Genomic DNA, 12,824 nt, shown 5'->3' on the forward strand with positions numbered 1-12,824 from the left:
CATCTAATTTGTCACTTGCTCGCATACCTCTTATGTGTGAATACTGAAATGTTTGATTGTAGGGTACTTTGATCAATGTGTATAAATGTAGCAACTATATCTAATGACATTACTGATATTTTCTTAGTATGAAATATGGGGGTCATTTCATGTTAATTTAAAATATTTATGATAGCTCATTTTAATAATATGTTTTCTGAGAGGTTTAATTGCATGCCCTCTAGAAAAAGTGACCTAAAGATATGAAATTAGTGGTGAGCAAGTTATTCTTTTTTAACATGCCAATGTATATTTTTTCCAAGAGTATAACTGGCTAGCAAGGTTGAGATCAATTAATGTCTTTTCTTACCCTATTTAATGCCTGTGGATTTGGCATTACTACAGAAATTCACTTCCTTTAATATTCATTCTAGCAACACACCATTAGTGTGAATGAGTCATAAAAATATGACTCACTAACAGTGAGATACATACTAAAACCTAGTTAGCACTGGCATTTTAATTTGAATTCCTTGAGTTTGCAGAAGATTTGCTCTGCAGATTTATGGAACCTGCTGAATGAAAAGAAAGTTGGCTAGTATCAAATGCATCACACTGTGTATCATTCTGATAGACATAACAGATGATACCCCATTTATGTGTTGAAACTGAAAGGTACTGTACGTAAAACATTTCTGAGCTCTTCTCTCCTCCTGCTACTATTAGAAATAAAGAAGGGCATTGTAACACCATTGTCTAACAAATGTCACCATAGGAAGCGCTGAACTCATATGGATGGAAGTAGGAAATAAAATTACTTAAGTCACTAAAAACATATTTGGCAACTATGGAACTTTTAATATGGGTGGTACTACACACAAAACAAAATCATTTTAGAGGATCACTTGAGATAGGAAGCATCACCTTTGATGCTGTTTTTCCTTTGTACTTTGCAAACATGATAAAAGGCAGGAAGACAACCACTCAAGTAATTTGAGACCTTCAGCTTTCATTTGGATCCCCTAGTAGCTTCTGGGTGTTTTACATGCTATCATACTATAATGCATAGGTGGACAGTGGATCTCAGCTTTGCCCTGGCTCCAGACCATGCTGTCACTGGAGCAGCTACCTGCCCAGCCATGTGCTATGCCAGCACTATTGGGGCATGGTTTTCATGGCACTGCCGCTACTGGGGGGTCTCCATGGAAACTGGCCATAGCAACATGAGCAGGGGCTGCCAGGAAATGGATTCACCGTTTTGCCCACCCAGGCTATAATGGACTCTTGTAATGAAAGAAAGCAAAATTGATCAAAATTCCACGCATTTTATCTATCCAAAAATGAATAGAGCTCTATGTACCATAACATGCTGGAAATTCTCATCTAGACAAAGGAGGACATCTGGTACCATAGATGAATTTATGTATTCTTGATTGAACATTAATCCTGTTATTTGATCATCCAATAACAAACAACTGCATTCTCCAGTAAAGGCATTGCCCATATTTTCTCATCTGTTCACATTGTTTTACATATTACAATAATAATATGTAAAGCAATGTGAACAGAAGAGAAAGCATGGGCAATGCCTTTACCGGAGAATGCAGTTGTTTGTTATTGGATGATCAAATACCAAGATTAATGTGTGGAGCCCAGAACTGGATGAAGTACTTCAGCTGCAGCCTCACCGAGACCAAGTAAAGTGGGAGGATGACTTCTTCTACATGTGTTAGTTGGCATTCTAATTAAAATGTACTGGAGCAGACTCAATTAATTGAGCCTGCTCTTCATGTTAATTAGAATGCTGCAGCATCAACACTGCGTATCATATATTAAGCCCCCATGCATTTAAAAATGGCCGTGGTGTGCTTTAACTAAACTTCATCAAATGAGGTTTAGATAAAACATCCTGCAGCCATTTTTAAACATTCAGGGGCTTAATACACTGACACATTTTAATTAGAGTGGCTGCCTGGGAACCACTCTAAAATGCCTCTCTCCCTCCTCTGAGCACATGTATAGGCAGCCACTGTCTTTTAAGTTTCACCCTTCCATACTGCAGGTATGGGCATGGTCAAGGCTTCCTCTGACAATATGGAAGCTTGAGAACTTCTCAGGCTACCTTAACTTCCAGTGCAGGAGAACTGACTCAGTACATGGGTGAATGATATTTGAAAGCTCAGTCCAAGCCTTTGGGGAAAAAATGAATTGGTAAATAGGTCAGTGACTTAATGTAACAATTCATGTACATAAATATGAAATAGGCCTGAAGGACAAGTTTAAAGAAAAGTTGCTGGCCCTTTCAGTGCATGTCAAACAAAGTGAGTTTCCATTGCTCGTATTTTGGGACCTATTTAAATGACAGTGGAAGTTTGTGGCACAGTGGTATCTTTAATCTCACTGTTTTTGCCACATGGCTCCTCCCGCCACCACCCCTCTGCCCACCACTGAGTGGCAGAGAGGCAAAAACAATGTCATGTCATGAATTGCCTCTCAGCCACTCAGTAGTAGCAGGGAGGGGAGAGGGGCAGTGAAAAGAGTAAGATTAAAGGCACCGTTGTGCCATGAACTTCCACCACGATTTAGGTAGGTCCCTACTCATGTTCAACAGGCCAAGAGCATGTCTTGGCCAGCAAAATTATATGATATTCCTGTATTCTCAAATGAACACGAATTAGCATTTCATTATCCAATTGCTGGTTCTACACTAGCTGCCAATTCCTTTATTATGGATATATGGTAGACCTCACCCACTGAGTAACAGCTCTTAATACATTTCTATGAGTGAGCAAAGCAAGATATTATCACCCTGGTGGGAGAATCTAGAACAGTGGTACACTAGCTGCCAATTCCTTTTATTGTGGAGATATGATGGACCTTGCCCACTGACTAACAGCTTCTAATACGTTTCTATGAATGAGCAAAGCAAGATATTATCACCATGACGGGAGAATCTTCAACAGTGGTTCTCAACCTTTTTGGACCTAAGGCACCCTTAATTGGATTTGAGGCACCCCTCCATAAATTTTTCAGTGGCAGGGAAAAAAAAAACCCATTCTCATCCCATGAGTCCAACCTGCAGCATCCTGAAAAACAGAGTTCCTGTATGACAGCTATAGGCAAGAAGGTAGGGTGGGTGAAAGAGATAAGAGGCTTTTGGTCAGGCCGCAGTTGGAGTACTGCGTCCAGTTCTGGGCGCCGCACTTCAGGAGGGATGTGGACAACATGGAGAGGGTCCAGAGAAGAGCCACTTTCATGTTCAGGGGTCAGCAGGGCAGGCCCTACAAGGAGAGGCTAGGGGACCTGAACCTGTTCAGCCTTCACAAGAGAAGGCTGAGGGGGGATATAGTGGCCATTTACAAACTGGTCGGGGGATCAGCAGGCATTGGGGGAGTCCCTGTTCCCCTGAGCACTACCAGGTGTGACTAGGAATAACGGTGACAAGTTGGCAGGGGTTAGATTCAGGCTAGATATCAGGAGGTGCTACTTCACTGTCAGGGCGGCTAGGATCTGGAACCAACTTCCAAACGAAGTGATGCTGGCTCCTACCCTGGGGTTGTTTAAAAGGAGGTTGGATGAACACCTTACTTGGGTTGTTTGATCCCAGTACTCTTTCCTGCCATGGCAGGGGGTCGAATTTGATGATCTGCTCAGGTCTCTTCTGACCCTACCAACTATGAAAGGTCATTATTGTAAATGAGTCACAAAAATATGACTTATTAATAATGATCTGTGTGCTAAACCAAATGAGCACTGGCATTTTAATTTCAATTCCTTGTGTCTGCAAGAGCTGCTATGTAGGTTTATGGAACGTACCAAAAGAAAAAACAGCTGGCTAGTAGCACTTTGGTGTTTTTAAATTTCTGGAGAGATAGTTGGCTTTTGTGTTTTCTACTATCTCCCCAGTCAGGTCTTCCCAATCTGGCCAATGAAAGGCAAACAGCACAGGGAGAAAAGGGGCCAGTTTTTGCCTTATCAGTCATCCTTTCTCCTAACCACTGCCTTCCAGTCATTGGTCCTATGCTTGCTGGTCTATGAATATTTCCCTGTATTTTCTTAATTTAAAAAATTGCTCTCATTTCCCCTTTAGGCAATAAGTTATCCTCAGCTTAAAAAACTCAAAGCACAACAGCCAGGACACCTAATGGGGCCAAGATCCCATTATCATTGAGTTACCATGAGAGTGTTATACTAAACAAAATGTAAATATATGCATAGGTTAAAATCCCTGAACAAATTTGAAGCAGCATAAACATTCTTCACTTATGCTAAATAAAGTGTATTTTTTATGTTTCAGTATGACTGTACCTTAATATTGGAATAGTATATGGTAACTAAATTGGAGCTAAGTTGTGCCTTTCCCTAAGTTGAATAGGATTTTGTACAACAGAGGCTCCCAGGATTCTGTTCACCTCAAGTGAAGATATCAGATCAATGAATTAACCCTTATGTGATCATTTTAAGGTAGTTAATTGTGACAAGTGGAAGGTTTGCTGCTCTACTTCCTCTCAGGGTCATGTCCTTATTCTTATATTTTTAATGTAAAATTATTCCAGTTCCTGTAAATGGCCCTGATCAGCATGATATACATGTATCCCATGTGCTGACCTCTCTTTCTTTCCTCCTCTCTTGGCAACTTCATCTCACAAGTGATTTAGGCAAATAACATTCTCAATTTTAAATGCATCATTTGCACTGCTTTTCTGACATTGCCTTTTCTGACAAGAAATGTAAATGTGTAGGGAAAGAATGAACATTTTTGTCAGAGTAGCACAATAAACAGAAGCAGCTAATCTATTTTTAAATAAAAGTGAACTTTTGACTGTTTGCACCTTATTTTTAATAGTTGAATAGACTTTCCCCCCTTTTTCCTCCATGTAACTTTCAGCAGTTTTTCTTATTCTTTTGTTCTGATTGGCTTAATAATGTCTCTCAGGCAATCAGAAGTCAGGGTTTTGCACCAAAATAGGGTTGATTGTAGAAAAATGTATGTTGCTTAATTTATTTAAGCAATAACTAGCTATCTTTTCTTTCCAGGGTTACCTGATTAGCTGTGTGTGGAACTGTTACCGGTACATTAATGGCAGAAACAACTCTGATGTGCTGGTGTACATTACTACAAATGACACTGCGGTAAGCATGTTGGCATGAAGTGCAAGAAGAAAAAAGATGTTGTTAATTTTCTTTGTTCACCGTATTGTCATCTTTGGAAACAAGCTCAGCCTTAAGGTTCAGCATATTTGTCTGCTAAGGATGTTTTTTTTTACAACTTTCCTTTCCTTTTTGCATACAGGCTCAAAACCTCCCCAACAAAGCTCCCAGCTCCTGCTTGCTGTCCCATTGCCCAGCTGAGCATCAGGGTGGTGATTTGAAAGCCCACAGTTGGGATTGGGGTCACCAAGCCCCTCCCATGTACCAGCTTTTAAACTCAGCTGCGTAGTAGGGGAAGCTGGAAGGGACTGCCCAGTTTGCGAAGAGGCAGGGAGCAGTTACTGCTTCTTCCTTCACCTCCTGGCCTATGGCAAATGGGAACAGCTGACTTCCATGCCTTCTCAAGACTGAGGCAACCCCAGTCTTGGGAAGGCAGAGAGCCTTTCTTCCAGTTCCACTTCTCCCAGGAGGAGTTAGTCCCTTGGGAGAAATTCTCCTAGGAGTGATTTAACTTGGATTCTTCCAGGGTTATTTTTCTCCCAGAGCAGCCATTTTTACTCTGAGAGAAAATGTCCTAATATTTATATGCTTTTGGTTTCTACTAGGACAACAGCAATTCTCACAGTAGACAATGAACATCTGTACCTTGCCTTAGTGTTGCAGTTAACTATGTCAAGCTTGCTTATTGTAAACTCAACTGACTGAATAAGTACAAATAGGTAACTTGAAACTGCATATTATGGCATTTTGGGGGGGAACTGTTACATATACACTCCATTACACACTCCAAGCTACCCCCTGAAAAATATGCTAAATTTATTCCTAGTGTAACTATATTGATTTTTTTTTTTTTATAAAGAGGGATTGTGATTACAAGAAAATGAGGTTAGTCTGTTAGAGGAAAGGGCAGATCCAGCTAATGACGTTTCAGTATTGCTAATCTCAAACATCCCAGATATATGGGTAAAACCCACCAAATCTTGTAATTGGCTTAAACTTGTACTGTTTTTCTTTTTAAAAAATACTTTTGCCTTTTGCTTCTAAAGCTTTAGGATGTGCTTAGATTACACTTTTAAGCTTTTCAATGTAACCCTTAAAGATTAGAAATGTACTGTTTCTAACAAATGAAAACTGAAACACTCACTTGACTTCAGGAGCTGGATTTTTAAGAAAGACATCAAATATTGCACGAACTGATCAAATTGAGAGAGCTGGCATAATATGGGTTTATTGAAAGATAAATGGAAGAAAAGTCACAACTGTATTGGAACCTACTCCGAGTAAAGCCAGCTGTCCTGAATGAAATCATAATGATAGTTGTGTGCAGTATGGTGGTTGTAACTCGGAACTTGAAATGCTGCGAAATATATGAGTCACAGCATTGGCAGGCTAAGGTATAAGAACCTTCAACTGAATTAACAAGGAAACTCCAGTCGCCTTGTGAAACTTGCACTGAAACCACCTGCGTTATCAGTACTTGGGGGAAACAGAGGATTTCAGTTTTCAGTACTGTCTTTTTTATTCAGATTATTTATCCCTAAATTTTAAAGGAAAGGCACAAGAAAATGTTACGTCCTGAATTTACCACCTGAGTTGGACAAAACTTTAAGTCCTTGTCATCAAATGAAATTTTATGAATTATGTATTAAATACAACATATCAGTCAGCAAAAAAGTTGACAAATGTATCCTTAGTACTTCTGTAGTCCCTATTAGTATTGTATCTGCCTCATAATCTTTATCTTTACAAAACCCTTGTGAGGAAGGGAAGTGTTGTTTATTCCCATTTTTACACATGTAGGACTGAGGAGTGAGAGGCTAAGTGATACAGTAATTTTGCTTAGTCCTACAAAAAGTCTGTAGTAGAGTACAGTATTGAAGCTGGTTCTCCTGTATTACAAACTAGTTCCCAAGCCCTTTGACTGTCCTTCTTTCTCCCATCTTAACATTCTTGTGTGTGGTATTTAGTACTCTCTCCATTCTTTGTAAGTGAATCCAAGACATGACTACTAGATTGGTGTAATGTAAGTAGACCAGTGGAGAGTTTTTCTACAAAATGTTCTCTCATTAGTAAATGTTAATTCATCCAACTGAAATTTAAGATTAATACTGGTATATTCTCAAGAAAATTTCTGTTGGAGAAAAGGTTTCTCAGGTCCATACTGGAATGCAGAGGGAAAAAGAAAGTGTCCAGAATAGACTCCTTTCCCCCATCCTCTGGAAAACCCAGTCTAACCAGACCTTATAGTTACTGGAGGAAGATCTCCTGGACTCTTAAGCCTCCCTGGGACTGCAAAACAAAATAGAACTGCTGCTGCTAGCTGCTCTGGAATAATTTTCATCACCAAGCAAAATTTAAAGTGAAAAGCCAAAACAGATTTATTACATAAAACAAAAACATAAGCAAAACAAAAATAGTTTAACTTTCTAACACGAAGCGGCTTACCTAGTGGTCTCTCTGTTCCAGCAGCTAGCACCCCTATGGTCCTTCCCAGATGGTTCACTGGCCTCCATGACTGGAGTTGTTCCTTTCCCCTTCCCTTCCCTTCTCCACAAAAGGCTTCTCTCCCTGCCCCTCTCCCTCCCCCCAGCATCTTTTTCTTTATTCTGTTCAAGAAGGACAGAAATATTCATTTCTTTACATAAAATTTCTTCCCTCAGATATAAATCTGTCTGACAAGGTGGGCATCCTTTTTCATATGCATCTGATGCATTTGCCCTTTTGAAATGCATTTTGGTGTAGCCTGGGCAAAAAAAGATAACACAAGAGCCAGCTGATAGCCAATCAAACAGGTTAGACATCAATAAATGACCAATAACTTATTGATTATTCAGACTTCTAAAACATTAAACATATTTTACCCTAAACAGCATGTTGCATGGAAACATATGAAAGATAAAAATGGACATAGCTTATCATTAGTGAAGCAGAAGGTAGGGCAGGGTAACATCTTATAGACTAACTTATTCAAAAAAGCATGAACTTCATAGCTACAGCCTATTTTGTCAGATGCTATGAATGGACTTGCAGAGAACAAGGGTACTAAATAGAAAGGAATAAAATAATTTAAATACAAAGGATAAGGGGCAAGGGGAAGGAGGAAGAAAAGGAACGTGTGCTGAAGAGATCAAGATAAACAAAGCAGTTTATCTTTGAAGGGCATAGGGGTTATAAAAGTTAGTCCAGGCAGTGGGATAAGATCCAGAGGCTCTGCTGAGAGTGTACTTTAACACAATATAGTCTATGGGTGATTATTGTAAAGTACCTCCTTGCCTTCTGCTTAACTTCAGACTAAAATGGCTCTCTCTTATCATTAGCTATGATAGACACCAAATGTGGCTAGTAAATCCGGTGTGGAGTGATTATCTGAGTATTAGGGCACAGTACCCCCTAAATGAATGCTGTAAATGGGTTACCCCATGATGAGAACATACTATGTTAGATCATCATTACAAGACAGTATAATGGAAACAAGTTAGTCCATTTTGAAAAGCACATCCTTTACTATTCTGAGTACTGAGTCTTGTAAGTAATCCTGAAGTTAGACTTGTTTTGAGTGACAGTAAGGACTCCATTTTGGGCTTGGATACAAACAGGAGCTTATTTTTTCTTTTTACTCAAGATTGTCTATGCTACAAACCTCAAACTGTAGCTACATGTAAACTTGCTTTAAAAGTACTAGTTTAGGTAGCAAAAGCAGTCTAGCCACACCTGAAAAGCTGAGTTAATAATCTTTCATTAAGCTCTTGCTGCCGTGGCCTGACTGTTTCTGGTAAGTGGCTTGGCTAATGCTAGAGCATTCATTTCCATGCTACACTACAGTTTGCAAAGTAGACCTGCCCTAAATCTCACTAAGTAATTGGAGGGAAGTTTCATTCACAATCCTGCTGCCATTCAGGATAAAGTGAAGCAGTGACATGTTTCAAGGAGGATTTAGATCAGGGGTGGGCAAAATACAGCCTGCGGGCCAGATCGGGCCCACCAACTAACTGCATGTGGCCTGTGGTTGCCCCAGCAGCTCTCTGCATGGGGCCAAATCCTATTCAACCCTGCCAGGGCAGCCAGCATTGTACTCCTGCCCATGCCCACTGCCCCAGGCCATGGCCAGCATGTACAGCTTCTGATGGGGTGTTCTTAGTGCTGCTCTGTTCCCCTCACCTCCAACAGGTGATACTGTCCTGCAAGGTGGATACAAAACTAGTTGGATTATCATGTTCAATGAGTAGTCATCAATAGCTCTATGTCTAGTTGGGAGGAGGCATCAAGTGGGGTTACCCAGGGGTCTGTCATGGGTTCAGTATTATTTAACCTCTTTATTAATGATTCTGATGATGGGATTGAATGCATGCTTAGCTAATTTGTGAATGACACCAAGTTGGGTAGAATTGCACATCCACTGGAGAGGATACAGGATAACCTGTATAAACTGAAGAAATGATAAAAAATGAATCAAATTAATTCAACAAGTACAGGTGCAAAGTCCTGAACTTGGGACAAAATAATTGCATGCACAAATAAAGACTGGGGAATGACTGGCTAGGCTGTAGTAGTGCAGAGAAGGACCCAGGGGTTACAGTGGACCATAAGCTGGATATGAGCCACAGTATGCTCTTGTTGCTGAAAAGGCCAACAGCATACTGGGTTGTATTAAGAGGTGTGTTGCTTGCAGATCACAGGAAGTGATTCTTACACTTTATTTATCACTAGTGAGGCTTCACCTAGAGTGCTATATCCACTTTTGGTCCCTGCACTTCAAAGATGTGGATAGATTGGAAAGAGAGGAGATTTGATAACAGTCTTCAAATACATGAAGGGAGATTACAATGGATATAGATGGATCTTTTTCTGTGGTTGTATGGGACAGGAGTAGGAGCAATGGTCTCACATTTCAACAGAGGAAATCTAGGTTGGACATTAGGAAGAACTTTCTAACTATGAGGGTGGTGAAGCAGTGGAGCAAGCTACATGAAGTTGTGGAATTTCCATCCTTGAAAATTTTCAAGATGAGGTTGGAGGGACACTTGTCTAAGAGAGTCTAGTAAGGGGTGATCCTGCCTTGAGCAGGGAGCTGGACTAGATGAGGTCCCTTCCAGCCCTATGTTTATAAATATCATAGACATTAGGGCTGGAAGGGACCTCATGAGATCATCGGGTTCAGCCCCCTGCCCAAAGGGCAGGAAGTCAGCTGGGGTCAGATACCCCCAGCAAGATCAACATCCAAGCGTTTCTTAAAGGTAGTCAGAGTAGGTGCTTGCACCACTTCTGCGGGGAGTCTATTCCAGACTCTGGAGACTCGGACAGTAAAGAAGTTTTTCCTTATGTCCAGTCTAAAACAGTTTTCCAGCAGTTTGTGACTGTTAGATCTTATCTTCCCTTGGGGTGCCCTGGTAAACAGACGTTCACCCATTCCTGATGTACACCCCTTATGTACTTATAAGCTGCCATCAAGTCACTCCTGAGCCTTCACTTCTCCAGCCTGAAGAGTCCCATGCCTCTCAGCGTGTCCTCATAAGGCCTGTTCTCTTGACTTCTAATCATGCGCGTGGCTCTCCTCTGGACTCTCTCGAGCTTCTCCACATCCGTTCTAAAGTGTGGAGCCCAGAACTGGATTCCTATGATCTTAAGTGAGAACAGGTACAGGAGCCACTGAATTCCCCAAGCAATAATGAAACAAGGGAGTAAAGGGGAATGTAAAAGAGTGGGCAAAGAGGACAGCAAAATGTAAGTGTTGCGTGATATAAGCAGAATTATGAAGCACGTGAAGTAAAAGGCTAATTATCTGGGCATTTTTACAGCCATAAAATCCCAGAGCATATGGGGTAGCAACTTGCACATTACCTGGAGGCATTTCTTTCTTTCTCAAGAGCTGCTCCCATGGACTTCAATGAGATGTTCCTCAAAAAATTCTCTTTTTTCAGGAAATCTTTAATGTCTCCAAAGTTGCTTGTGAAAGCCAGGATCCTCAGCTCTGCAAGTAAAATATTTCTTTCTTATTGTGAGTTGAGATAAAAAATAATTTTCCCTCTTTAGTCTCTGCCTGGGGTCACAGTACTCATCAAACACCTTTTGTCAGTTTTTTGCTGTATTACAAGCATTAGTCCTGCAAAAAAATGTTTATTCATTTCTGATGCTTGGTCCCAGTCAAATAAAAGCTGCCTTTCTCATCTTTGACCCCCATGTTCAAATCCATGGACAGCTTTGCTTCTTGCTACTATATCTCCTTTGCTTGTGCAAGGCTTTTTTGTCTAGAAAATCCACTATTTCACATGGTCTGACTCTGTCCAAGTAGCTTGGTATGTTTTTTGGTTTTGTTTTGTTTTTTTACATACCACTTTGTTTTCATGTCCATCACACTTCTTCTCGAGTATCACTTTTCTAAACGTTGCTTGGACCCAGTGGTACTGTTTTGGGCAGAAACTACTAATTGTGTCAATTTTGGCTGAATGCCCAAATTGAATGAGACTTTTAGAATCATTTCCCTTTATTATTATCGTATAATATTTGCATTTTACTGGCAAGTCAAATATATGGGCTCAAAATGTAATTTTACATACTAGTTTGTACAGTTGAAACACTTTCAGACAAATAAGTGTTCTCTTGCATTATTTTTAAACCAAAAACTGTGGAAATGTTCTGATTGTTCTCATTATCAGATAAAATAAAAAAAGTAGACAAGACATAAAATTATGACAAGTAAATTAAATCTTTCAAATCTTTCTTGTCTCAGTTATTGAGTGCGTCACAACACAGGAAAAGAAAGCTTTATTGTTGATAAAGTAGTAGTGTTCATTTAAATGGTCTTTTTAAATAGAATTGATTAGTTAACATGTCATAGATGTTGTCTCCGAAAAATGAATTGAATTCAAATTCCTAGGGGTTAAAGAAATCCATTGAGTATGTACCCTTGTTGTCAAGGATTAGATGGATGGAAAGACTCATCCTGACTTTTTACCTCTGGGTGTGGGCACTGTGGTCACCTACACATGTGATGGATGGACTTCTGCTCCAACACATGCTAATTAGCACATGTCAAAGCAGAGTCTGCTGGAGTGTGCTAATTAATAGGCCTGTGCGAGGCTTTGGATCGCACTTCGGATTCAGACCCACTTCGGATGATCTGGCGTCTGAAGCAGCACTTCCAGGTCAAAGCAGGATACAAGCAATGGTGTCCGGAGCGGGTTGGGGGCATCCAAAGTGCTTCGGACCCGCTTCGGATGCTCTGGAACCGCTTTGGCCATTTTGAGCAAATTAGAAGAGGGAGGGGGAGTGGGAGGAAGAGGGATGGAGAGTGGGAGTGGGAGTGGGGGGAGCGGGGGAAGACTGACGTCTGTAGGTAGCCAGTGAGAAGGATTTCTCCCTGGCTTCCTTTCCAATGGTAGCATCTGTGAGGTGGGACTAAAAAAAGTATAAAAGCCCCTGTTTCCAACCCTTCTGTGCCTTTTGCAGCTTGTTCCCTATAAGCGGCTGTGTGAGAGAGGAACACTGCAACTGAGACCAGCTTGCTGCTTTTTCATGTTATAAAGGAGTGGTTAGAATTTAGCTTAACTTAGCCTAGTTTAGCTTAGCTATTCAATTCAATTATTAGTAGTATTACAATTCAATTTATTTCTTTGAATTATTTTTTTGGGAACTTGTTTTGGAAGCTTTGCAAAAAGACAGTTGTTTTCCCAGCCAGTGTTATCTATCACTGTGCA

At 40.5% G+C, this 12,824-nt stretch overlaps 1 protein-coding gene and 1 long non-coding RNA gene across 2 annotated transcripts in view; one reads left to right on the forward strand and one right to left on the reverse strand.

The window, feature by feature from the left end:
• The window catches only part of LAPTM4B (lysosomal protein transmembrane 4 beta), a 104,509-nt gene that overhangs the window by 58,729 nt on the left and 32,956 nt on the right, over window positions 1-12,824 (forward strand). Inside the window, exon 6 of the mRNA XM_090040401.1 lies at window positions 5,017-5,112. Coding sequence (XP_089896527.1) covers window positions 5,017-5,112 — 96 coding nt within the window. The remainder of the gene's footprint in view (window positions 1-5,016; window positions 5,113-12,824) is intronic.
• Window positions 5,121-12,824, reverse strand: part of LOC149869483 (uncharacterized) — a 52,972-nt gene continuing 45,268 nt past the window's right edge. Inside the window, exon 3 of the long non-coding RNA XR_016441480.1 lies at window positions 5,121-11,098. This is a non-coding gene — a long non-coding RNA (uncharacterized LOC149869483). The remainder of the gene's footprint in view (window positions 11,099-12,824) is intronic.

The sequence above is a fragment of the Crocodylus siamensis genome, chromosome 3 (assembly GCF_052110815.1).
Source record: "Crocodylus siamensis isolate JL-2025a chromosome 3, ASM5211081v1, whole genome shotgun sequence".
Taxonomy (NCBI): domain Eukaryota; kingdom Metazoa; phylum Chordata; order Crocodylia; family Crocodylidae; genus Crocodylus; species Crocodylus siamensis.